This window comes from Phalacrocorax aristotelis, chromosome 7 (assembly GCF_949628215.1).
Source record: "Phalacrocorax aristotelis chromosome 7, bGulAri2.1, whole genome shotgun sequence".
Classification (NCBI taxonomy): domain Eukaryota; kingdom Metazoa; phylum Chordata; class Aves; order Suliformes; family Phalacrocoracidae; genus Phalacrocorax; species Phalacrocorax aristotelis.
Window position 1 is genome coordinate 45,530,620 of NC_134282.1, and position 27,952 is coordinate 45,558,571.

Sequence of the window (27,952 nt, forward strand, 5' to 3'; positions counted from 1 at the left end):
GACAGAGAGGGAAGGTCTAGAGACAAATGAGATTGTCCTGAAAAAATCACTAATTGAACAATTTCTTAGCTTTTCTGTAATGGGGTGGTGTTTCTTATGCAACTTCCTTATTCTAGGAAAACCTTCCTCCATCCCCTGCTTATTAGGGTCCTTCTTGGAAGTTGCACTTGTGCTCTGTAGCTGTTAGATGGGGACATCAGACATTCAGTAAGTAGCCAATTTGGAAGCACTATGACCAGACAGCTTGATCTTACTCTTTACTGATGGCAGTTATACCTACCTTTTTATTGATGCTGTTTAAAGCACAGTCGAAAATATCAATTAAGCATTCTTCGTTATGAAAAAACAACTTTACAGTCTGCAGAACCCCCACATAAAACTGTTGTGTGCAGGCCTCAAACTGACTAAAACAAAATGTTTGGGGAATAAAGGTGGTTTTTTAAAAAAAAAAACCAGTAATAAAACCTTCTCTTAATGATCTAAAATACGTTCTGACAAGAAACGCTCTCTCCTGAGGACTGAAAGGAGCTATTGCCCTGAGATATACAGACTGTCTTATTGGAAGAAGTTCTCTTCATTAAGAGAGCTTAACTTTTCATGGACTTTATTGATCTTAAGATTTTTTTTCTCCTTATCATTTAGAATAACAGAGTATTGAAGAATAATAAGTTGCATGCAGTGATAAGTTCAACATGTACTTATTTCCCTGAATTTTACTTCTAAAAGCTTATTATCTAGTAGCTGTTAATGAATATGTTTCTACTGCTCTCTTAGGGGATGGTAAAAGAATGACCTTACATGAGGTGCTGAACTGAAACTTTCTTGGCTATTAACATTGTACATGGACTTCAGTCTGAGCTGTATACTTTTATTTTGATCTTTGCAGCTTGGGAACTGTGGGGGGTTTTGTTTGCATTGCACTGAGATCTGCTCATTTCTGCTGGCATATTACTAAACCTAGGGGAAAGAGGTTTCATTTTTAAACAAACCACAACTTTGTTTCAACATGCAGATCTCACAATCCCTCACACTCATGCAAATGTGAAACACTGTCTTTCTGCTCTATCTTAGAGAGGGAACTGAAATTTATTAATGTACAGATATACACTCAGTTTTCAAATACTGCAGCTCATCAACAAATATGTATGTGCCTCACAATTTAAATGAGTTTGTTTAGTACCTCCTGGTCTCAGGAAATATATGTGAGATTAAGACTACCTGCTGTACATAATGTTATTTCTTTCTTTCAACAGAAATTCACTACTAAAACAAAGAAATTGTTTCACAGCTTCTCTACTTCATAAATGATTTGACTCTGTAAGTGTTAATGTTAGATCAACCATACCAAGCTGCCATCAGAGGCTGCACAAAATCCTCCAGTCCCAGCCCAGAGCACATCGCTGTTCCAGTCCGACTGGAACCAGAGAGAGTCTGATACAACCAGTGGCGCAGGTTCACGAAGAACGACAGTGAGGGACTCAAATTCATTCTTGCTGCTGCTCGCACTGGAGGATTGGGATTTTAACTCAGATTCCTTTATATGGAAGAAAGTTTCCTTCAGGCACTTCTCTGCCTTCTGAGCTTAGTTTGCACATCACGTTTTGACCTAAACTGGCTTCACTAAGATACATACCTTATTTTCAAAACAGAAAAGCCTCATCCCGTTCCTCCAGTCGTCACATATTTGAGCACGCTTTCTTCCCTGCCTTTCTTCCTGCCATCATACAAAGTTACTTTGCCTTCCTCCTTCCCCTGCCTCACAAATACGCAAGCACAAGAAAAATTTTGCAAATTTTACTTTACCTGGACAATTGCAGAAGGTGATACAGCCACTTCCGATACAAGCTTTTCTTTTCTGTCTGCGTTACACTGGTCATTACATGTACAGTCCTGCTTAAAATATTTCCTTGGTGGAGGTTTGGGCTTTGATGATTTAGGTTTTCTAACAAGGATCTCTGATGATTTCTTACTGTTTTGCAAGGGACGACCTCCCTCGCTACAAGTAGGAGGGGGATTTCTCTCTGAATTATTACCAGACAATGAGTACAGCAGGCCAGGCTGTCTGGTAATTGGTACATCAATGCTATGTACTCTTGCTTTCAAGTCAGTCAGTTGGTATGCAGCACCATTACTACATGAGGACCTAGGGTTGTAGCTGCTGTCACTGCTGGAGCGGGTCATTAGCTTCTGTGTCCTGCGGTTGCAATGAGCAGCATTCCTTTCAATATGTTTTTCACATGAGTGTCTTCCATGCCAGCTCGTTTCTAGCTTTTTAACACCTGTATCAGGAACATGTTCAAAATGTCTATTCAGATACATGCAAAGCGCTCACTTCTAGGATTCAGCTGATTAAATTTGCAGTTAAATACCACCACTGGTTGATGCAAAGGTATGATTTATGCATTAAAGGCTTGTAGGTCGAAGAGTTACGTTCTCGGACAGCAATATAATGTTAAATTTTCCCCATACATATATATATATATCTCTCAAAATATAGTTTACCGATGATGATTCTGTTACCTTTGGTCCTTTAAAAGAAATGAGGACACTAAATGGAGTATCATTGCAATATGTTACTGTGGGAGGCTGTCATAGCTGAACTGGGCAAATAGCGCTAACCATGATTGCATATGCCTTTCCTCACAAGGGGATTAACAAGCTGTTTGTCCCCAGGACATCACCTGCATTGTGCAGTTCCTTGCCATTTTAAGTCCTGTCACCCACTGACAGTTGCTTGAAAAGCTTTTAGCAGAGGTTATGAATTGGAAAGGATGAGCAAGAGCGAGAGGAAGTTTGCACAAAAATTTTTGCTGGCAATCAGTCGGATGCGGTCTTTTCTCATCACTCTGGTAACGTATCTTAGGAGGCATGGTAGGAGCACTGTCCTGTGAGGTTTCCTCCTCTTCTTTTCTGCTCTGGGTTACCTGACTGTTACCAAGGGTTCTAATACAGCATGTATATCTTTTATATCTTTTTTATATATATATATATATATATATATATATATATATAAATAATATTTTACATATTTTATTTATATATCTTATATATCTTATATATCTTTTTATATAGATATATAGATATAGATATATATTATATATATATATCTTTTAAGTCAAAATTACCATGTCTCAATGAATGCACTTATTCCCTTACCTTCAGTACTCCATTGGAGTCTCTCCTTTCCAAATCTGTTGTTTTCCACAGCTTGTGCAACAGCTTCTTTTAGCTGTTGCTCAGATACCTAGAAAACATCACGCCATTATACTCTCAGAGATTGCTGTGGGGTGAGTAACATTTAAACATTTATTCCTTTCACAAAGATTTCCAAGTCCTGCAAGCCCTCTAATGGAAATTAATAGGCCCAGTTATATCTCACATCAGTTAAAGTTAAGTAAGTGCATACCATTGTATTTGTATATAGTCTATTATAGCTGAAGTATATCTATGGATGTGCTGTTTATATTGGTTTTTAGGTGAAATGGAATCTTTCAAAGATAAATATTATTTTCCATATTTCACTAGAAGTGGACTTCTGGATTTACCAGTATAAGATAATTTAACACTACATTTTTATGATAATTTGTGCAATAATTTGAACTTAATAATCATTTATACGTTATTTGGTGTGAGGAAGCATTTTGTAGAAAAATCTTGCAAGAGTAAAATATTTTACTTTAATATTAATTTAATTATAGATATTGGCTGGACAAGACCTAAATTTTAATTAATGAAAGATAGGTGTATAAACATTTCTTTGTTTTTGGGAGGCATATTCCCTCTTTCAAATTTTTTTCTTATTATTGGGAGTTCTTTCTCGAATAAGAAATATATTTTGGTTTATTCATTAAATGTCATTTCTGTAGTTTCCTTATTCACAGCACAGAAACTCATGCAAGACTGTCTCCAGTGATCTTCAAATCTTACATGATTGTATTTAAGATAGTGCATATCTCTGATTTGTTTGTGTGCAGTGATGCCTATAAAGAGACCAGCATTTTTGTTATCAACATTTTTCCACCTGTTTTAGATCAGCACCTGCTTCCTTATTCAGTCTTAGTTCTCAATATGTGCTTTATTGAAAGTCAGAAAGAATACAGAGTTTGCTACCTGTGGCTCAGGGTGTCTGCTAATAATAATCTGCACCGCACCAGGATCACAATGGCTTAGTACAGCATAAACTTCATTAAGAGTTGTATTTTGTACTGAAGCTTCATTAATTTCAATAATTTCATCTCCACACCTACAGAGATATTAAAAAATGAGAGAGGATGTAAACAAAACAGATTTTTTCCTAACCTTGTCTCACCCATGTGAAAGTGTACAAAAAGAAATTCATGTGGTTGACCTCTAATTTGATCACAGATTGAATCATTATGTCTCTCTGTTCCTGTTACAGAAAATGGAATGGAAATGAGTTGGACGTCAAGGTTCTTTTGATCTAAATGCCTTGTTGCATGCAACCTTTGAGCTTTCTTCATGTTCAGCTATGCACACTTTGTGATCTTGTTGCTGTATGCAGCTCAGCTGCTGCTTGCACCTACGTCTTCCTTCCTTCCTTTCAAGTTAACACTTCACTTTTCATATCTTTATGGTCTGATAGTTTTACTTAAGGTCAGAAAGGATATTGTGTTTCTGCTACATATGAATAAATTCTTAATGGAAAAATTATAGTGGCAAACTATAGTAATCTTGATGACTACTGGATTTAATCTTTCCAGATTAAATCCAAGTTTGGCCCACATGGAAACTGAGACTGCGCTCCTCTGCTCAACTGCAAATACCCACATATATTAAGAGGCTGACTGAAGGCACAGATTCATATCATACAAATGTTCAAACAGTGTAAGACCATAGTTCTTTCAGCTAAAGTCTTAGTCATGTAGAGAGGAGGGTTACAGAGCACCTAAAGTTAAACCAAAAAGCCTTCACTGAAAATACTGTGTTCTGTTCAATTCTAAATATGCTCAACGCTACTAACTGGTCATAAATCTTACAAAGTTAATTTCTACACTCCCACTAAAGCTCATTTTAGCAAATCTGTATTTCTGTTGGGCAAGAAGGGATAGAATTTGAGAAGCTTGTGTCAGGAAAAACTAGTGTTCAAACAAGATAGAATATGCCATATGTTGGGGTTTTTCCAGATACTTTCTCATTTGGAAATCTTCTCCAAGAAGCATGCTATGTGCTTGTCTGAGACCCCCAAAGCTAGCCCAGCGTGGACAAGACAATAATTTCACTGGGTTGCTAAATATCTGGAAATGCCACATATCCTAAATATGCATGCTCAAAACCTCAGAATAACACATATGCTTTAAACCCAAATCTCCCAGAAAGCACTAGACTTCCTGCCAAAGCAGCTCAAAAATAAACCCATAAAACAGCAATGAAAAACTTGTGGCATACGACAGACACTCTTTCTCATCCTACCTGAGTCTCCCATCCATATGTGCCACTGAGCCAGGTGAGAGAGTGTGAATAAAAATTCCTGAAATACACTGGAAGTAAGGAATGCTACATAACCCAATTCCAAGGCCAACACCTGGCTCTGAAAGAATTAACAAAAAAAAAGACATAAGAAGCAGTCAAACCATTGGAGAGAAGGTGAAAGAACTACAAGAAGATATAGATATGTATTTTATTTGTTTTTAAACCTTTTCAAGAATGAAATTAACTGCTTGCATAATTATGGATGAGTTGCATAATCTGCTTAATAATTGGCAGTTGTTGCTAAGAGGTTTACTTTTTCACATGAAGGATATGAATGTGACTATAATGCTTGAGTGCAAAAAAATGAATGATTGGCTCTTGAGGACAGATGGTGTTCAAAATCCTGCTGTTGATAGATAGTGGTTAACACTGGCAGGCACCAAGATCTAATTTAGTGTATTAAACCTTAGTTCAGGAAAAGAATCAGGTTAGTGAGGAAAGACAACCAGAGAACAAATGAAAAGTGCTTTGTCAATCAGTGCCTTGTTCACCAGTGCTCAGTTAATTTTAGCACTTACCTTTGTTTAGGGTAACTTCCATTATCACCCTGTCATTGGGCTTTGTAGCATTTAATGAGAATGCTGCACTTTCTGAACTGAAAGAGCTGTTTTCTTTGGTTATGCATGTACTAGAGCTCAGTGACTGACACAAGAGGGGTGACAGACAGCTGGAAGCAGAATGAGGCGTGCTGAAGCTTGTCCTGACTGTAAGTGTCAGAAGACCCTTTTTGGCCTGCTAGAAAGAAAGGATAATGAATGAATGGTTGAGTTCACATGCACGTGGTGTATAAAGACAGAAATTGTTCTGGAAGAAGAGTACATAACCTTGAATTTTTGTAAAGCATCATAATGTGTTAATCCATGCATGGATTCTCCATTCAGTTCCAGGATTTCATCACCTATTTTTAAAGAGAGAAATGGTACTATGTTATTATTACTGTACTGTGCAATAAGTTAGGTGATACATACATGTACTCAAAAGCAGTCTTGCAAATGTAATAATGGATGTAGGTGTAAAAGTCACTTATGGCTCATTTCAGCTTCACTTTAATCTGCCTTAGGTATCATTCTTTGGGAATCTGGAGTGGGAAAGGGAGAGAAGAGGGATTTCCCACCTTCTTGTAGCCTTCCATCAGCAGCAGCAGCTCCACCAGGAAAGATGGTTTTGACATAGATGCCTATTGGACCATAAATGCTGTCTTTCCCTCCAACAATACTGAAGCCCAAACCCTAATTTATGGAAGAAAAATAGTGTGTGAGAGCCCATGTTCAGTTCTTATAATAGTTCATTTGCAATTTCTTTTGCGTTACCTACATGGGCAGTACTAGTCAACGAAGAAGTATAATCCATGAAAAAATAGTCAACCACATGGCAGTAGTACAAACAAATTAAAATTTCAGTGGAGTACTCTCATGATTTACTTTTTGTTTGTTGTGATCAGTTAGTTCATTATTATAAACACACAAGGTGTCTAATTTTTTTTTTTGCCCTTGAACCAATAAGCAGCCTTGAGAGATTAATTTATCTGTTCTTGCCCTTAATTTCCTCTCCCTTAAATAAGATTGATAAATAACACTGTATAATATCTTGATATTACTACTAAGTTCAGACACACAGATGGAAATTCCATGGAGATCTCTCTCTCTTACCATCTACCAAACAGAGTTAACGAGAGTTGTATGTTTAAGCAACACCAATAGACCTTTGTAGGTAGATACTTCTTGTCTACTCTTTCTTTGCCCTTCCTCCCCTTATATAAAAGCCAAACACTAACTGCTACCCTTAGAAGGATGTTACAAGACTAATTCGCACCTCTGAAGCATTTAAGGTCCCTCAAATGGAAAGTGAAAGTACTGTGCTGATGACATCTTCATAGGCTCCCAAAATACAAGCAAGAAATTATTATTTTGTAAATGATGATGATGATACTGGATGGAATGATTTCTGAGAGTCTTCTGACAGCTTAAATAGTTATAAATAAAATATTAAATACTTTAAATTAAAAGGTTATTAATGAACAAATTTAGAACCTTATTCAACAAGTTCAGAAGCTATGTATTTAAGTTCATAGCTTCTGTATTCTCTTTTTAAGCATCTTCAGTGGCATTACTTTTGCAGATACAAGTATCTTCTGTCTTTCTGCAGACTTTACTGAGGTTTTTGCAAATGTATATTGTTTTTTATTGAAGTCCTGTATGTTCCTGGTAGCTCTCATTTCCCTTCTCAACAGAACTGTCCTTATGTCTCAACTCTGACTTGAAGGAAGCTCTAAGGTTGCTGTGCTAGTGCAACTTATGGATGACACACAGTCTATGATTTCAAGCCTATCTCCCGATGCCAAAAAGGGTAGCAGTGAATGTCAGTGTTGGTGCTGCTATCTTGATGTGGGTATGTTGTTAGAACCTGAAGACTGTGCTTCAGCGAAGAAATACTTCAGAATGTTGAGAAGCAAGTGATGGTAACTAATCACTCATGTCAAAGCCTGGATATGATCTGGCAACCCAGAATTAGCAACCTTAATACCTGAAGTCACTTCCCTGCACTTTGCAGCTTGCATGTGAGAACTGAAGTAAAACATGGTAAGTCAACAGAGCCAATCTTACCTTCCCTTGTCCTTTCATCAATACAATGTTTGAGATTACTGAAGCCTGTGAGCCACAGAATGTGTGCACTAGGTGTGCCGTACTTAGTGATCTAGATGACCTTGAAATTGCCTGTGAACATAAAAAAAAAAATCATTTTACTGCAGAACCAGAAATTCTTGGACATATGTTAGGACAACTTGTTTATTTCAAATTTTCCTCCTTATAACTGATGGTACTAAAAATTTTAAAAAAATAAATTATCTTTAATTTTCAGAAGCCTGAATTGTTATTCAATCACTGCTCACTGAAATTGTCCCACAGTGGGTAAACTAGACCAAAATCAAGGGAATGTTGGTCCTTGAAGTGGTGCAAAGATATATTTGTGGTGTCATTTGATTCTCCATGCCAAAATGACATTTGTGGCCATTAGGGGTCCTAAACAAGTATTATCTTATTTGCCTCTAAGAACTGAACTAAAAAAGAAGAAATTCTAACTCCTTCCTCATCTGGCCACTAAAAAACTTTATCTTGGGCCATATAGAACCTGTTTTCAGCATTTCCCCTAAAATAAGAATTAGTGCTTGCAAAAGTTCTTCAGATTGTGAACTACCCTTTGTTGCTTCCGATAAGGTACCACACAGACTTCTTTCTGCTGCTGAAAGGTGAATCACATCTTTTTTGCTTGATAACCAAGGTAAGCTATTCCTCAGTGCTTTTCCTCCCTCCATCCCTCAGATAGTGGATTTCTGAACTCCAGCTCCTGAGATCTGACCCATTTTAATGAACCTCTAATGAAATGTTTAATGGAATATTTAATGAAAACCTCCTATCTGAACATGGAATTCGGTATTACAAATTAATTTAAACACTGACAAAAGTCATTACCCAAAGCTAACTATGCATGAACTTCAGCAGGGCAAGAGATAATTGCATTCATTACAAGTAGAAGAGAGTTCAACACCTTTTTTTTTAATGCAGCAAAGTGAAAGTAACAGGTGTTAAAGTGTATGGAACATCTGCCAAAATTTCAGCTTCTGCATATGTGAGAAAATAAGTCTCAATTTTGACATAAAACAAAATTATTTATTCAACATGGGATTGGGAACATGATTAAGAGGGAAATGTCTGTACAATACCAGAAACATACTCTCTCAAAAGTATAATTCTGCCAGATCAGAGTGATTGCTTATTCCATTTTGGGTCTTCTGAATCTGAAATTGGAAGTTTTCAAATTTCTTCTGCTTCTGTGTGAGGAGGTGTATTTTGTATTTCTGTGTGTGGTGGATAACGATACCCAGAACCAGGATGCCACTGAAGAGCCTCTGCCAACTGGCAGCATCTGCCACACAGGACCTTCAAGCAGGAGGAAGCCCAGCAAATCCCTGAGGGTCTTTCTGTCTGCAGAGGTGTTGTTTCGCTGGGCTTTGTGCTCCAGCATGCCATCTCCTCACTTAAAGCCTTAGGTGAGGGAATAGCCAGGAAAAGCCAGAGGAGCAGCAGCAAGTCCCTCAGGCAGGCTGAGAGGTGGCAGCTGAGTGTGAGGAGCTCCACTCCATCTCCCCACTCCAGTCCTGAGCCTGGGGATCTGCGGCCATAAATAGCACACCCTCTCTACCCTGCCCAGCCTCCATTCTCCCAGCCTGTGGTGAATCACTTGGCATCCATCTGGATAGCAAGAGACTCTGTCAGTCTCTAGCCTGCATTAACGGGGTTGTTTCAATATGTCTGAGTCACTGTGGGGCAGAAAACGGGATGCCTCACACAGCCAGCACAGCTCAGGGCAGCGACTACCAGCCACGAGGCAAGTCCATACCTGCTTGTGGCCATGGCTGGGCCAACGGAGGTGACTCGGGAGGCTCGCGGCGGCGGGGCCCAAAGCTCAGGCCGGGGTTTTATCTGCCACGTGCACAGAGCATCTCCATGGCCAGCAGCGGGGAGATGCCCGGGAAGGGCCTCTTCAGCGGTGAGCTCTGAGGTGGCTCCAGGTGGCTACCAAGGTGGTGCGAACCACACAGGGGGATTTACACACACTGTAAAACCTGCTGGGGCAACGGGAGGGAGAAGCTGCTGAAGAAAAGGGGTTTTGCTGGTACAGAGCCTTTCCCACTCTCCTACTTCTCGCAGAGGAGGGATGGGGTTAAAAAGTGGAGGAAGCACAGTGTGCCATCTTCCCTGACAGGCCCTGCAAGGAAGGTAGGATTTGGCGGGAAAGTGGCGGCCAAGGTCATTGAGAGATTCTTACTGAAGACAGCTTTGTTTGTTTTTCAGGTGATTTCCTGAGGCACTTACTGGGTTTCTCCCTCCAGAGCAGTCCAGCTGTTGGGAAAGAGATTTGCAGCTGGTGTGGAGAGCATTGGGCTGCCGGTCTCTGAAGGGCACGGCTTTCCGGGGAGCTGCGCAGTCCATCTCCCCTATCCAGTATGGGTTTACACCTGTCAGATGTGGGGAGAGAGGCTGGGTTATTTCTCAAGTGTTGGACGTTTCTGCACATCCGTTTTATCAGGTAAATGTTACTTCAAAATGTTTTATCCTCTTGTAAATCCCTCTGTGAAAGGAATAATCTTTTCAGTCCTCCCTGTGGGGATAGCTATCAATGTTAAATATAGTAAAAAGCAAGTATTCCCTACCGAAAGAGCATTGGCCTATTTAGAATACACCTTAAAAAACATATAATGGAATGCTTACCCATAAAACCTCTGACTGTAGGATATGGTGAATATAAAAGCCGATGCTTTTATGAATGCAGCAATTCTTAGCTAAGGATTGCAGACTAAATTTGGACAACAGCTGCAGTTTCTTTCAACACAGCAATACCGAGACACAATAAAGTGCTCTGCTGTGCGCTCCCTGACTATTACAAGAGAAAAGATTACTTCTTTGCAACTTACTGATTACTTTTTTGCAACTTACTGGCTGAGTTACTGCGAGTTCGTTGACATGCAGCTTTACTGTGCAGAAAACCATTTTGTATTTCCAAAGGCCTTTCCTTACAGGTTGGCGTTTCCTTAAAGAAAAGAAAAAGAAAAAAGGCTATTGTGATGCAAGAAATTCTGAAAGTGATCTAAATTTAAAAATTAAATTTCTCCTAATTTGGCTTGCACAAATTTCAACCTGAATCAGAAAACATGGAGCAATATTAATTATTTAAAATAAATAGGATGATAAAGATGAATGCAGCTCAAAACTTTGCTGTAAAAATGATTTTAACTTGCCAAAGTTGTAAGATAGAAGCAGATTCTGGTCTTCTGTCAAAATGGACAGAAAATTAATTGGATGCTTCCATACAGACTGATATTTTGATGTATGGATAAACTGAAGCTGTGCTTAACTATTTTCCGGAGATAACTGGTTCTTTTAGGTACTCAGTCTCCATCACCTTAGAAAGGTGTCTAAAGGAAAATTCTTAGGCCCAGCTTTGCTGTGGTGGATAGGTGTCTAACTTCTGCTGATTTCAGAGGGACCATTTTTAGTCCAAATATGAGCCAGGGTGTTTAAAAACCTTTGAGAACTAGGCTTTAGTGTTTTCCAAAACTTCAGGCCTTCTACTTGGAAACGCTTAGTTGCTTTTGAAAATATGGCTAATAATTCTAGCATTTAAAGACTTGTAGATAACACATTTAGGTTTCTAAATACCAGTTCTAAAGAACAGTTTGAAAACAAATAAATTATTACATCTGAATAACAGTTGTCATTAGGAATAGTTTCTGGTTGTGTATGGTTCCCAAAAGTCTTGCTTCTGTTCTGACATGGGGAATGCCATTGATCCTGTGGGAATCACAGTTAAAGCAATAACATTACTAAATACAGATATCATATGGAAACTGATTGAGATATAGTAAACCTCCAAATATAAAAGGGTTCTGCTCAGTGATATTATGCAGGGGCTAAGAAGGCCACAAGAGCAGCATCAGAGCAGGATCTATATGTTCTAATCTGTCTGGAGCCAACCAAGACAAACACTTTTTTTCCAGAAGCCTGACTTTAGTAGCACTGTTTGGAGATACCTCAAGAACTAAAGAATGATAATTTTCCTCTTTGACAGCAGGTGGAGGCATTGCCAAGTAGCAAAATCCTACTAGGGCTTTCCAGTCCTGTTCCCCTAGGGAACTCTTCAGAATAAGAAATGCAGAGAAGAGCCTTAAAGAGGCATTTTGAAAATTATTTGGCAGTGTTTCTCTTACCAAGCTAGCTAGCTTGAAAAGCCTTTGATATTAACCCTTAATGAATTTGTTGCAGGCTTGTCTTTAAATGTACAGTTCACCTGGCTGCCTCTTGGGTGGTACTATGCTACAAAAGTTTAATATAGTTCATCTCTGCACACTTAGGCATTTAAAGGAGAGAAAAGAAACAAAAGTCTTGGCAGAATCCAGCAAACGTCTGGGTTAGACACTTCACTGCCGTCCTAGAATGAGGCTACTGAGACCTGATAGCAGCTCCAGTCAGGGCTGTTTTCTCAGTCTAGGATTATATCAGAGCTTTCTGTGTGACCCATTTGCAGATAACAAGAAGAAAGTGCCTTTTTGCATGAATATCAAGATCTGAAGCCTGCAACAAATCTCTGGCTGAGCTCTATTGTCTTCGAAGTGGTGAATGTGTCGAAGGGGGCTAACTTTGACCAGCCATCCTGAATTTGCAAGTGAAAAGCCTTTGGTGCCAACTAGTTTGGGGTGGGGATGAGAGGACAAGAAGCCTGAAATGAAATGTGTCTAATCCAATGAAATGGACTCTGAAAGAAAGGTCAAAAGTGTTTTCCGCTGAACGATTTGGTGACAATCCAGGATTGCTGACCTGTTAATGCTGGCTCCTGTTCCTCTCTCTCTGTAACAGACTCCAGTAACATTCACCATGGGAATTTTCTAGCTATAGATCCTAGATCGACAGAAGTACTTCAGTACAGGGCCTGCTCTCTGGCTTCTGGATTCATGGATCTTCCCTTAAATCCACCTCTGCCTTTGCTCGACTTCCAAATGGAAAAAGAGCCTTATCAAGCTATGTGTTCCTAACAGGAGGGGTTGTACAGCCCTTGCTAGAATTTCCCAGGGCCTTGGCCTCCCCATGGCCTCTGTTTATCTGGGAACAAGCTATGCTGAAAGCCACCAGAGTCTGGCCACAAGCGGTTTGGGGTTTTGTAAGGAAGAGCAAAACCATGTTCTTCAACTGTCTGATGCATAAATTCCCCTTCTCTCCCAAGTAAATGTCAAATCACCCCACAGTTGTGGGAGGGGACCACAACTTTCATGCTTACTTTGCTAGCCATCATGATGTTCACCAGCCGTGTTGTTGGGTGAATGAGAGATTCATCCTCCTTGCTGGACAGATCTTTAAGTGATTGTCCATTTAGTGTTAACAGTTCATCTCTTGGGCTTAGACAACCATCCCTTAAAAAAAGAGAACAGGAACATGCTTACATATCGCTTTACAAAGAACAATATAGCACTATTGTGCTATGTGTCTCACTAACTGAGGAGTCAGCTGCAGTCCTCGCTTTGAACAGAGCTGCCAGGAGGTGTCCTGGTGTGTGATACACCCCATCCCCTGCTAGGATTTTTCCTCTTGCTGCTCTCTTCTGCTCAGTCCTGGTGATCAGTGGCTGCCTTTCCACATATAGCTTACATCCAGGCTAAGACAACAGGATAGAATAGCCCAAGCCAGGCAAAATATTCCTCCTTTCACTGTCTTGCATTTGCAAGTTGATCAGAGGCTATATACTTTACTCCCTTTCAGGAACTTTGGCTCATATTGCTTTCCAGTGGCCTTGCTATGCTGGTGATATCTGACGTTGCCCTTTAATAGGGCAACCAGGAAAACACTGTTTGCAAACTTAATGTTATATACAATCTTTCATTCTCCTAGGTTTTATTTCTTAGTATAATTGAGAAGCATTAAATCCCTGAATGGTCACAGTTTTGTTTTTCTAGAATCTTGACCTGTCTTCTTAACTGGAAGCATTCTAAGAAATTATTCCCAGACATCACTGCCTTTCTCGGAAACTGAGCTTCCAGGCATAGCTTGTCACAGAAAGCTGGTCATGCAACATCCATGCAAATGGCTCCCTAATAAGCTTGCTGATTTCACAGGTACTGTACCTGTTTGCTGCACCTCCAGCCAGCAAGTGGCTGGCTGTGAACCCTTTCCAGAAAGATGCACAGTTCGGACTCCTGGAGAGCTTGATTCCTGAGTTGCTGTTCCCTGTGGTTGTACACAGCCTGCAGATGCAGCTCTCCTGATTCAGAAGATGAAATGTTGCATGAAAGAAAATGTACCAAGGATGTTAAAAGTTACTTACAGTTATCTTGAGCCTTTTTAAGAAATGCAGAAAATGCTCTTGTTCTTAGAACTGGAATGCCTCCAAGTAGAATAGGAACAAGCCTTTAACAATGTGCAGTTGTGAAAGAATAATTGTATTATAGGTTCAGTGTTTAAAAGAAGTTGTTTTCCTTAGGACTTCAGTGGCTTCTGGCTACAAGAGGGAGGCATTAGAATTGAGTGGCCCGTTGCATAGAAGGGAAGAGAACAGATAACAGACTTTTCATAATAACTGGATAAATTTTGCCTATGCTAAATATTATAAGAAAAGACAGGGAGGAAAATAAGCATATGCCGGAAAAGGAAATACTCTGGAAAACAGAAGAGGTCTTAATGGAAAATAACTGTATACAAAACAGTAGAAGCTCCACCCCTGCTGCTGACTTGTTTAGTGGGGGCAGGGGAGCAGAGAGGACTGCAGCAGTTGAAGATTCTTTGTCCGCTCCAGACTGGTTGAGGTTGCTGTAGTCTGTGTGTTGCATCTGGAGGACTAATTGTAAGCATATTTTAAACACAGTTATGAATCATTAACATATGGCCATACAGAAAAAGAGTGTCTTAAGTCATATGAGTAAGTAAAGAAAAGAATGGATTGACTAAGCACATGAAGGACAAGACATTTGTCTAGCAAATACGCTGCTGCAGCACAAATGCGTGAACACTTAAAAAATTCTAGAGAGACAAGGAAAGCTGGAAAAAGTTAGCACATAATTTCTTTTCTATTTGCTTAGTAAATCTCCTAATTCAAGTATTCACTTGTTCTGCTCCCAGCTGAGCCCACCTCCTCTGCCCTCACCAGCCTCTCCATACTCCACATAGTAAAGAGGGCTCTCAGTGTATCCTGGATCCAGGCTTGTTCCTGAGAGATTTCTATGACTGAGGTATAGATTTCTGAAGGGGAGACAGATTTCATGTTAGGACAGGCCACAAAATACAGCAGTGGTCAACTGTCTGTGCGGCTCCTGGGTCCCGTAGTTGGAGTGGCATAACTATTTCCAGTAATCTGTAGTCCTCTGACAGCACAAGGAAAGCTGTGTAACCTTCTTCACTGTCAGTAGGGCTTCATTTTTGCCCTAAGCAGAGTTCATCCAGCCCTGAGGGTTAGAATCATTATGCCTATTCCCCACAAATCAATAGGCATCACATCATACCTAACTTACAGCACAGAAACTTTGAATTTACAGCAATGTCAATAATGGTCATTATCTTCCAGGCAGACTGTTGAAGCCTGGCTTCCGTTCTGAGACCTGCCAGAGTAAATCTAAAGCTGTGAATGAATTAAGTATTTAACTTTGAGCCCTAGGCTCACTGCAGGCTGAAATCAGTAGGTAATGCATAAGGGCTATACTTGTATTGACTGACTTGGTAACTCTGTGGGTTTGCTTGCATTCCAGATTGTCTGCTGTTAGTGAGGAGTGTCTGAATCTTACGAAGCCTCTTTTGTTCATGAAGAGTGCTTCTAGTGAGTAACAGGTAAGTGTATAAGCATGGACAGAATTTTATTTTAAATGAGTTTGTTTGAACTCTAGTATTAGTTTTTGAGCTTCTATATTTACTTTTCACCCAAGTTAAATATCTTGGGAAATACATACTTGAAATCAGGACTACGTTATGTTCTTTTTTATTTTATATGGCAGTGCTTTGAAGTCTTTGGCATGGTAACAAGATAAAGATTAGAATTCTGACGTCTTAAAATTTCAGATCTTGAGTAGTAAAAAAAATGTGAGCTACCTCTTCTGTTTATTTGTATTGGTGCTTTGATTTAGGTATCCGTAAGAAATTACCAGCCAGATTCTGCATGCAAGAAGCTCACAGAACTTTCAGTAGGGTAGTGTTCTTGTTCTAAAACATGAGAAATGTAAGATCGATATTTAAGGTAGGAAATTATTCTGCTGGTTGGTAAGTATTTGAGACCTCAGCTGTTCATGGATTGGGGCTGTTGTGAAAGAATAATTGTCTTAGAGTCAGTGTTTTAAAAAGTTGTTTCCCTTTTTTTCTGTAGTCAGAATTCAAGTTTGGACTTGCCAGCTTTTCTTCCTAGGAGCCCTGACTCTTGTGAACTGCTCCTTTGAAATATCTGTATATCCTCTCACAGATACTGGTCAGACACACCACACAGAACTTTGCATAGCTGTTTTCCACACTTTTTTTTCTTGGTCTTAATGGCGGGCCTTTTCAGACTGTCTTCAACTCATCTCTGTTAAGGGCATGGTCATGCTTATGCCCTTCCTATAACTTGTTCACAGTGTACAGGTGCTGCATTCATGGTGTTTATAAAAATCTTCATAATTAATTGTCCCAAAGTAATTCAGATCTCATCAGTTTCACAGGACATCACAGAGTACAGTGGGGAAAGCATTGTATTTTGTACAATGGGACACATGCCAAGCCAGAATTTCTGGGTTGTATTGGGACATACATGTGAAATGACACCAAATAAATACTTATATGAATATTCTTTCCAAGAGCAATAAGTTGCATGCACTTATTCAGAAGGAAAGTAGAGGTGAAATCCATTGTACACTGCAGAAAAATCTTGGGAACAATTTTTGTTTAAATCTGTAGTCATCTTCCCAAGTTGGGCTACATTTCAAATAAACTCTGTGTGTTAATCGTTTCTGCAATTCATTTACGTGAATTATGTTTTTAAAAAAAGGTTTTATTGGGCTGTAGGGACGTGTGGCACATATCTGTATGTTGCCAGCATCTGCGGTCTTTTGGGTCCTGGATATAGATCACTATATTCACATCCAAGTTATTGCAACATGACAGAAAATTAATAAAAGCTGTTCTTTAGAAAAATAAGCATTTGATCAATCCATGTGCCAGCAGTCAATTTGCTTTGGGTTTTGCTCTTTAATATCTTTTATTTCCTGTCTCACTTATTATTTTACACATAGAAATACAGCTGATGTTTCCAAGAGTGAAGACAGTATTTATTTTGCATCCTCCTTCTTTTTAAAGTGTCCTGCTTATTTTGAAAGGTGATTGATAGCTCTGAATGGAGCAAATGCTGAAAATTTGCTAAAATAAGGTTGGCAGGTTTGGTGTGTGGGCAGGTGGATTGTAGGTCAACCTTGCTTACTCATTATTAGAACATATGTTTAAATATGTATTTGCTGCCAGTGAATAAAATGTTTCTGCTTATAAGGGGCTTTGCCACTGACCACTTCAAGACTCTGGGGAAACTTGTATCTGCATTATAATATGCATTCATCTTTGTAAAAACAAAATTAAGAAAGTCTGTGGGAGTGCATTAGAAGCAAAATTTGTCTTCAAACTGAGTTTGCTTGGCTGAAAGATAAAAATCAAACGTGGAGTTCAAGAGCCTTCTTGAATATATTTTTGTCACAGGTGAGAGTAGATTAATTTTTCATGTGTTTAGTTCTGGAAAAGTAATTTGCACATCCAGACCAACTCTCTCCTCATGCTCCCCCTTTTTTTTGCTGTGCAGAATGCAAAGCTTCTGAGGATGTTTTTCTGTCTGCCATTTAAAAGATTTATTTTTCCTTCATGCTCTCATTAGACATTTCTAGCCCAGAGTTGTGTCTCAAAACATCTAATTCCAGATGTTGTTTAGAAATAAGGGTAACCATGGCATCAGTGGAAAACTGAAAAACTTTTGTGCCCTCTTAACGTAAGACACAGTAGTTAGATTGTCTGAAATGAAGTGTTATACAAGGCTAGTTCAAGTAAGGTCTTTGACTCGGTTAACCAAGCATATGACAATGAGCTGATTGACTGTTGTCTTAAAAAAAGCCAAAAAATAAAGAAAAAAATCTAAAAACAGTATAATAATGAATTTAAATATTCAGGTTTTCTGGTCTCCTGACTGTGAAATGCCTGGGATTTCCAAGTAGAAGTTTAAGAGAATACAGTCTTTGGGGATTTTCTTCAATAAGTATTTTTTTTTCTATATCAGTTCTACAAAGAGAGGGCCAGAGTCTCTCCAGCATAAACTGATGTGACTCCGCCAATTCTGATGTACCCTAGCCAATGCCTTGGTCTTTTCAAAATATTTATGGTAGATGTAATTCTTTTTCCCAGCAGCATATTCTCTTTGCAATTAATAAAATGGCAGAAGCTAGAAAGCCTTTGGATGATGAAAGAAGCAGGGCATGGGATTCAGGTTCTGCCCTTGATGGATGATTCAGCATGTCAGATCTTACAGACAGACCTTTCTACCCATCGTCTGGCCTTTGGTATGTTTTTCTGGGAGCCTTTGCCCTGGCCCACATTTTGTAGCACACGCTGTCTTAATATAACAGCCTCTTTCCCAACTTGCTCTGGGAATAACATGGCCCTGATGTCACAAAAGCAAGAAGGCCAGGAAGACAGAAAGAGAGAACAAGTAGGAAAAGGGAGGAGAACACATGAATGTCTAAATAAGTGCAGTCTTCTCTCCTGGTTTTGTTTGTCCATCCTGCCCATAGTTTTATGTTTGAGACATTACAGTCTGTTGCCGTAACACTTGTCCTTGTACGAAAGGACCAGCTAACTGGTGTTTGTATAAAGGTGAGTTAATGAAAATAAATTCTGGTGATGACCAAGAGAGAAAAAAGACCTTTTGCTTTTTTCCTCCTTCGCGCAGAGGGTGAAAGACCAAAGGAAGCAAGGACAGAGAAGTTTCTAGAACTGAGTGGAGCCATGCAGTCAGATCAGCTTAGATGCAGTGTTTGCATGACAAGGCAGCCCCTCCCTGTTATAGTTTATTCTAGATGCTATTTCAACCCTGCTACCAGGCCCTCTGGCTCTTGGTGCTTCCCAGGGTGTTGGTGATGCAGGGAAGAGGTAATGGCATGCTTCTTGAAACAGCTCTCAAACACAGCGAAGACTGCTGTTCTCTGAAGAATAGGAGCTGATATTATCTAGTCATGTCCTTTCTCCCTACAGCTGGCATAGTTTCAGACTTTGTAATTTCATGAGAAGGCAAGGCAATCTTCCACAGTGTTTGCTGTGTCAGTGCACAAGGTATCAGACACCGCTTATAATTTTTTTTGTTTTCTTTTCCTTTCAGGCCACCTGAAAATTGCTGATCTTCTGAGAAACAAGCTATAAGGAGAACTGCTGTTCATACATTGACAAACTGGCTTTCCAGCTCTGTCCATACCAGACTAAGTGTACCTCATCTTGGAAACCAAGTGGTTCAGGAGCTGGCTGAACAGATGACACCCAGGTAATCCTGTGTGCTCTAGATACAATAGGCAATAGCCAATATGAGTGAATAATGGAACACAGAAACCAAATTAATTAAAAGATTCTTCATCTGTTCTCATCGTTGCTGACAGTACATTAGAGAAGGGGAAAAAAACCATTGCTATTTAGAATATATAATTAAAGGAGATACTTGGAAGAGAATGTAGAGATTAATGGATCAGACTGAGACATTCTTTCCCAGGTACTGTCTCACAAAGCATAAGTTTTTATGCGCTATAATAATTTGATACAGCTTTTCTTTGCCTGGGTGTGCATGGTGATGTATTATTTGCTTCTACTGCTTTCCTGTAAAATCAGCCAGGCAGAAGGAGAGAGATGGTTGGGAAGTTTATGAAGTGATGGTCCTTAGTAGGAACATCTCTACTTGCCATTCAACAAGTAGATGAATGAAGCTGCTATTGCAATGCACAAAATGTGCTGAGAACTGAAAGAAGAATGTGGCATTTGATGGGAAGTGGGAAGTAGTTAGGTGATGCACTTTGCGGCAGATATGATTCCTTCACTGCTCCTGACTGTTGCTTTCTCCACCCCTCACTTCACCTGCTTTAAAATATTTCATGGTCAACTGTTTCCTCTTTTCCCATCTTTGTAATTCCACACTTTCTCTTCCCTCTCCATTTCCCTTCTCCCAGATTATCTCCTGTTTTCTTCCATTCTCTGTATGTCATGGCAGCAGCTTTTCTGTGACAAAAAAATGACTGGAAATAGGACTGCAGCAGGAAAGTTAGATATCTGTGGCAGTAGGGTAGGCTGAGGACAGAGAAGGACATAACCACAAAGGACTGTTACAAAGGGCCCTATGTGACATATAGTGGCCATGTCTTGGCAGGATGTGAATGACTATTTGGTCACCCAAATGTCTGAGGTAACTCCACAGTTCACATGAATGATGGATGTAGCAGTGACCAAGGTTTTTGCCCTGAATGTAATGAACTGAATAGTTGTTGATGGGCTCCTATTTAAGCCTTGTCTCAAGCTTATTTCCTTCCACCTGTTATAACTTCTGTACAGGTATAAAGCTGCACAGATTGACCTTTCATGTTGAGTGTGCCACCATGCCCCATACTGTTGGCAAGAAGTTGCCTAGAAGATGCAGTTATGAACCGAAACCCCTATCGTCTGGTACTGCCCACATATCATCACAGTAAAAATGGTAGGCAGCATCACAGCGAATCTGCCCGTTTGGTGCACTAGTGGTGTAAATGCAGACTATGGATGCTTCAGTTTAAAATATCTGCACAGGTACAAGTCAGGTTTTTGTACCCATTTTTGTACCCATTGGCCCATCTGTGGGCCAACCTTCAGAATACTCCTCACAAGCCAAATTTACTCAAGACACAAGGTTTGGTCCCTTCACACACACGCTAGCACTGTGCTGTGAGTCAGATGATAGAGAAGAAGTTACTTCAATTTGCAGTCCCACCCCAATTGGTGTAGTATTGTTGGCACCAAAACCTGTGCATATTTTGTTGAAAAGAATGAACAAAATCTGGTATCATCAGAATTTCAGTCTTCTGAAATTCTCTGGTATGTAATAAAATCTGGGTTCCAGCTCAAAGTCTTTTCTACAGCTACTGCAATCAGAGCAGTGTTTCTGTAGGGATTTTCTGGAGTCTAGTATGGCTTGTGCTCATGCTGCAGTGCTTTCCTCAATGGATACAGAAAGATAGAATCATAGAATTGTTAAGGTTGGAACAGACCCTTAAGATATCGAGTCCAACCGCTAACCTGTCACTGCCAAGCCCACCACTACACCATATCCTCAAGCACCACGTCTACCCTTCTTTTAAATACCTCCAGGGATGGGGACTCCACCACCTCCCTGGGCAGCCTGTTCCAAAGCCTGACAGCCCTTTCAGTGAAGAAGTTTTTCGTAATGTCCAGCCTAAACTTCCCCTGGCACAGCTTGAGGCCATTCCCTCTCGTCCTTTTGCTTGTTACTAGGGAGAAGACACCAACCCCCGCCTCGCTACAACCTCCTTTCAGATTTTCTACTGAAGACTGAAGTGAAAGGAATAGATGTCATGATGCATAGATGCCCTCTCTTCAGAAATCCTCCTCTTACCGCTCATTGCCTCTTTGTAAGTAGCACGTAGTTCCTCAGACCGTTAGTAAAGGGACATAGGACTATTTGGGATCCTGAAGATTTTGGAATCAGGAAAACATATCTCTAATACATACGCAGAAGTCCTGAAACGCTGTTCAATTTGCTCATGGTTTATACAATAGTGAGCCCCATGCAATCTGCAGAGTATGGCTTAGAAAGATACTTAAGGTTTTGAACAAAAGAGAGGAACTAGTATTTGGAATACTGATGTTTCAGGTTCTTCCTTAGCTCTGGAGAAGAAATACACAGGAAGCATTAAATGATGCACAACTTTTAGACGTTCTTTTGTCCTTCCAAGGTGACAGCAAAAATTAAGTTGTGCAATTCTGTGGGAGTTATTAGTACCTTCAGAGTCGTGCTTAGGGGTGTAGGTGCTGGAAAGCAGAATAGTGGAATATCTTCAGCATCACCACAGAAAGAATGGAATCAATTTTCTTGAACAAAGAAAAGGATCCTTCAGCTCTGAGTCACACATCATGAATTTCTGAAGCATCACATGGAGATGGAGGGAGTGAGTGTTACACTGGGACTTGAAAAATGCTTGTGACTCCTTTCTTAAAGAGAGAGGCTTTAAGCTTAAGCTCTCTAAGATACATGGTACAGGAAGATTGTTCTGGCAGGCTTGTGCCATATGGAAGATAGAGATCACTGCTTTCATAATATAGGGCAAAGCCTCAGCAACAGTAGTACAGGATAAGGTCAGTGTAGCTGTTCCCAAAGTTCATCCTATTTAGCATGCTGAGAATAAGACTTTTTAGAATCACTCACTGATCCATGACTCTGAAAGGTATGGAAGGTTAGGAAATACCATCTGAAGAGGTTTGTATTGCTATGAGAGCTCTGTAGAGGGAATTTAATGTCACTAAGAAACCCAAACTCTGCTGTGAGGGACCGGGTTGATGACTAATTTATATTGCTATTTATCCAGGCTCCTGACCCATCCTGTTCAGTGACACTGACACTCCAGCCCAAGGGTGGATTTCTACCCTTAGCGGTTGTATTTTACCTGTGCAATGGCATTAGTTAAAGACTTACTTTGTTCCCCAGATCCCTATTTGATCTTCTTGCCAGCTAGAAAAGCAAATTATCTAAACTTACAGTCTGCAATAAGATACTGAGTAGTTTCATATGGGCGTGGATCACAACAGTTAATAGAGTCCTACATATTTCGGAGGTATGCAAGCAAGGTGACTGTGGCATCTGACACACACCTAAGCAAGTAGTTCAGCTTTGTTAAAAGAGAAGAGGTGAGAGTCCACAGAGGTCAGTTCCTTCTTCACTCACAGAAGGAAATAAGCAGAGTACATATGGACTGTTTCCAAAAGGAAGGAGGTGGTATGGTTTTGCAGGTGACTGGGTGTATTTTGGGAGTTGGGTCAGCATCACTTATTTATGTTTTCTGTCAGAATGTAATAGAAAGTTGGCTTGGTTTTGTCCTCATGCTGTGACTTTGCCAGGGGCTGAAACACCTCACATACAGAACTCTGTCTTGCTGCAGTCTCTGTAATACTGGGCTGCATGCAAGGAACTCAAGGAGTAAGGGGAAATTCTGATTTTCAGTACCACTGTGTGTGCCACTCTGTGTTGAGACATAAAAGTCTATTGTTATCCAATTTCTGTTGAAGGTATGTAAAATAAAATAGAATATGTAAGAAATAAATATTTTAGATGAAAGAATCAGTTGCACAGGTAAAGGACATATAATAAAGGAGGTGCCAGGAGGACACAAACTGTATTAAAACACATGCCATACTTGCAGTGAGGTCCCTTTTACACATCACACCAACAGGTAGAGAGAAAGTGGAAAAATTAGGATAAGCCACTGAAAAGGGTCTTTCTAAGGGCATCTAGAATATATTGCTCAGACTGAAAGATTGTTAGGGTTAACACAGTTACTTCTTGATTAAAGAATAATTTTGTAATACAGGGTTGTCAAGAGTTTTACATCTCTAGGAAAAAGTGACCTCTCTGGTGGTTTTAGAGCCATCACTACTTCCCTCCTGAATCAGAGAGAAAGAACACCTGCCTGCTGAATCTCCTGTGTATTTCATAGTATTGATATAATCCATACCTGCATAGCTTGTGAGATCTCATGGTATCACACTTTACAAATACACTTTACTGTAGTGACAGGTTTATATTTTGAGCTGAATACTATATTGCAGGTAGAAAGCACCAACTGTGCTAGTCTGAATACAAAGAGAGTGGCCTAGCGGCCGCTGATTTCAACAGAACATCAGTCAGCAGAGTCCAACATCACAGCAGGGAAGTTAATACATTTTCATGCTGTTTATATAGAGCAGAAACACTGCAGGCTCATAGGTTCTGAAAAAGCCATGTAAAATCCTGTGTTCCTGAGAAAAATTAACTAATCCATTTAGGGACTACTGCAATGGGAACATTACAATATACTGTACTGAGTTGCCTACCTTAGCAAGTAACTTTCTTCTCATGTTGTTGCAGTTTTCATTTGCTGCAGCTTTGGACCGGACCACGCTGGTGATCACACATGGAGGATCAGGTGGGCTGTCTTCAGTCTCTGATGTGCATGGCAGTTGTGTTCTAGGACAGCAATCAAAATCCTCTTGACCCCAATTGGTAGAGATCTCAAAGGGATCCGGGCATTTCTCATCAGGACTAGACCCATCGTCACTGTTTTTGGCATTGCAGAGTATAAGTGATCTTGAAATGGAGCGAAACTTCCTTGACTTCCTGTTCCCAGCATTGCTCTTTCGATCCATCTTCAGAGAGCTGGTGGCACTGCTCTTCTTCCTATCATTCTCCCATTTATGCGGCATGATCCTTTCTATGACTTTCTCCACTTCTCTCGTGCTAAATATCCTCCAGGAAAGGAAATATAAAAAGTTTTAATATACCCCACTTTCTCCCACTTAATAACCTATACTACTGAAAAGCCCTAATGAATAAATGAAATCAACAGAGCCTTTCAGTCTGCTAACAGCCACGTGATATCTCATGACTTGCTAATTCTGTTTCTGTGCAGTGCTCTATTAAATTCTCCTTCACCTTTTCATTCTCTTCCCATGCTCCACAAGCACAATGGAGTGCTTTTAATAAATGTTTTTGATGCTTCCATTGTGCTGCTTCCTTTGGGCTTCTGCTGAATTTGCATGTTGAAATCCCAAATTGAAAAGGAAGATACTTTAAAAGCATTATTCCATCCTCCTAACATTATTTGGAAAGTGGAAGCTCCTTCTGAGGTTTGATTCATGAAACCACTATAATTCAAAGAAGATTAATCAAATTGTCGAGGTTAAGTTCTCTGCCTGGCACATCTGATTTGTAAGTGGTTTAGCAAAAGTAGATCTTAGCCATGAGAGAGCAAGGAGCGTCAGATTGCTATAGAACTCCTACCTTTGCAGACCAGAGTTCACTTAAGATTGTGCATTTAACAGTAACAGATCCAGTGAAGCACTTAAGATATGAATATCTGATTAGGGATTGAACTCTATAAAGGAATACAGCTCCAATACATCAATCAAAAAGCATCCCATTACAGAAATGGTTTGTTTCAGCACATGATTCAGCATACAAAATTAAGAGAAAATGGAAGAAATGCTATACAATCAAAACGTGGCAGAAGTTGGAACTTTTGTAAAATGAGCAAAGCACTGTTACGATAACAGAGGGGACCTTTGTTAAACTGTTTCCTTTTTCTCTCAGAAAAAGTTTCCTAGAAATATTTTGGTAGGTGTGTGTCAGTGCTGAAAATTCAACAAAAGGAAGTCTAAATTAATTACTTTGACTTTTTCACATAATTGTTATTATCATATCTATTACACAAACTTTTCTATTCTCTTCACAGTACCTAATTGATACTGTATGCTGCCATTCTAGAGAAAATACCTATTGAAACAAAAGGATTTACATAAATCAAAGATACCATAGGTGTTACACACAAAATTGAAAATCAATGTAATTTGAAAAGCACATATCAAGTATACTATTGAGAGAGAAGTTTGTACATTGTGCTCTAAACTAGGTTGTTGTTTGTTTCGGTTTGTTTTTTTTACTCTGATTCTATGCAGAATTAGGTAGGTATGCATGCACTTTGTACCTGAAATGCCACTAGTGATATAGAAATAGAAGGCAGATTTTCTAAGGGCTCCTTACAACCACAACAACAAATACAGGCCTGCAAGTTCTGGCCGAGCTAGATTCATATAATAAATCCAAGCCAGCCTTATAATAAACCTGCAGGATTATTTTTCTTCCCCCCCCCCCCCCCCCCAAATAACCAGGAAAAACAAAAACAGGTGATAAATACTATGCCATTGAGTACCTGTCTAAAGGAGCTATATGGCATGGCTGGAGAAATAAGCATAGATTTTTCAGGAGCAGCAAAGAGGTCCCTTTTCTCCCAGGGAGAATTATGTTTGGTTTTGCAGTCCTTTCTGGTATTTTTGATAGGTAATGCTCCTACAGCCTTCCGTCACAACTTATTTTCCATCATACCAGTGCTACGATTGCTCTGCTCTCTGATGTCTCTTTTCCAAAACAAAATCCCTAGCACTTCAGAAACTCATGCCCTGAGTATTGGAACTCACCAGATTGTCAGATTTCCTAGCAGGACACTATTCCAGGGCAAATTTTAAGTCTGAAAGTGTCCATGGAACACGTCAAGTTCCACAATGCTGGTATGTTTTCTGGCCCTCTTCTTGTGTGTCTTTGGGATCCTCTCTGCTCCTGTGGGAGAGTCTGACCCTACTGGATAGGAACATTGGAACTGAAGCCACTGGGCTCACAGCCTTCCCCACACTAGTATGAAGGAAGCTTTAAGGGTCACACTGAACTAGCATATTCTCCACTCCCTTCAGTACACAGAATGTTCTGCTTTTCTCTTTCATCAGAGTAGCCTCTCTTCTTACGAATAACAAGATTTGCAACCACAGCTGAATGCAGCCATGGCGTGGATAGAGGACTGCCTAACAGCACAGCCACATTCCCTTCCTGTGACGCAGAGCACATGCTGAATAAAAGGATATCTGAGCCTATGCGTAAGGACACAGAGGCCAGAGGGGATGGGGAAAGGTACGACATAACGAAGCTCAGTTTTATCTCTGTTGTTGGCGTGGGGTCTTATTTCTCTGGGATTAACCTCCCTTCCTGCACCATTGATAGAAGCTACTTTTCAGAACCTCTGTGGTAATTTATTTTGAAGTACAGAGATGAAAAGTGCTATGAATTATATTAGAACAATAATTCTGAGAGCTGAAATAAGTAGTTGGTGGTGCAATTCAGCATCACAAGTTGGCAATTTTTGTATGCTTTTTTGTTGATTACACTAGTTAAAAGCTGACTGACACTTATCCCTACAAATATGTAAAGACTTTCAAGGTTTGGAGATTTTGTTTGTTTGTTCTAAACAACTAAAGACACTTTTTAGTGTTTTGGTAAGCCTAAAGCTTTAGTCTGCCATAATATGTATGTACCTAATTGCAATTTTTGAGTTGGGAAATCGCTGTTAGTGTTCCCAGCGTATTAGGAGACTAATCTTGTAAAGCCTGATGTTGCTTTTTATGTATGTCTGAAGGTAAGCAAAAATGCAATCTGGCTCATTAGACCAGAATGTAGAGTTGAAAAAGCAATACGATGGCTAGGATGAGGGCAACTTCTGCAAGTACCTCCCCTCAGCACCTCAGTAGGAAGCAGCAGAGCTAACTTGCCGAAAGTGCATAGAATGCATACTGCTTGAAAGTCTACAACAGGGATTGTTGCTCCTTCTCTGGTTCTGGCAATTGCTACCAGACACCAGCAATAAGAATGTCAGAAATGAGCCTGAGTTCCACATTCAGACCTAAACAATCTTGCCTGTGGGGGAAAATTAGAAGAAATAGTACTTTTCATTCAAGGTTTTTCATGTTGTACAAACATTAACTACATTCTTAATTCCCGGAAGAGAAAGAATTTAAAAAGAGCTATTAAACACATGGGTAAGCAGAGGACTCGAGAGCTTCATGGTCAAAATACAGCTCTTTGGAGACGGGCATGCTAGACTGAAGGATGGAGAGATGCAGGAGCCCTTTCTTGCTCTGCCTGAAGCTGCTGAGCTTAAAAGGGAGCACTGCCATGGGTACTAAATGCTCCAAGAGGTGTCCCTCTGACTGTAATAAGCATCTGGGATGCAGGGAACACATAGAAGCACCTGTTGAAGCAGTGAAGGAAACATTGTTTTAAGTGAATTTTGCCATCCCACCCCCCCCTCCCCGCAATGCTCCTGAGGAAT

The 27,952-nt window shown here is 39.9% G+C and overlaps 1 protein-coding gene across 1 annotated transcript in view; it reads right to left on the bottom strand.

Moving 5' to 3' along the window:
- The window catches only part of IL16 (interleukin 16), a 42,272-nt gene that overhangs the window by 8,156 nt on the left and 6,164 nt on the right, over window positions 1-27,952 (bottom strand). Inside the window, exons 3-15 of the mRNA XM_075100516.1 lie at window positions 24,135-24,546; window positions 14,162-14,298; window positions 13,321-13,453; window positions 10,986-11,079; window positions 10,365-10,507; window positions 8,094-8,204; window positions 6,605-6,719; window positions 6,315-6,388; window positions 6,009-6,222; window positions 5,431-5,548; window positions 4,111-4,243; window positions 3,157-3,244; window positions 1,804-2,279 (exon numbers count right to left, since the gene is read on the bottom strand). Of these exons, the coding sequence (XP_074956617.1) occupies window positions 1,804-2,279; window positions 3,157-3,244; window positions 4,111-4,243; window positions 5,431-5,548; window positions 6,009-6,222; window positions 6,315-6,388; window positions 6,605-6,719; window positions 8,094-8,204; window positions 10,365-10,507; window positions 10,986-11,079; window positions 13,321-13,453; window positions 14,162-14,298; window positions 24,135-24,546 (2,248 nt within the window). The remainder of the gene's footprint in view (window positions 1-1,803; window positions 2,280-3,156; window positions 3,245-4,110; window positions 4,244-5,430; window positions 5,549-6,008; window positions 6,223-6,314; window positions 6,389-6,604; window positions 6,720-8,093; window positions 8,205-10,364; window positions 10,508-10,985; window positions 11,080-13,320; window positions 13,454-14,161; window positions 14,299-24,134; window positions 24,547-27,952) is intronic.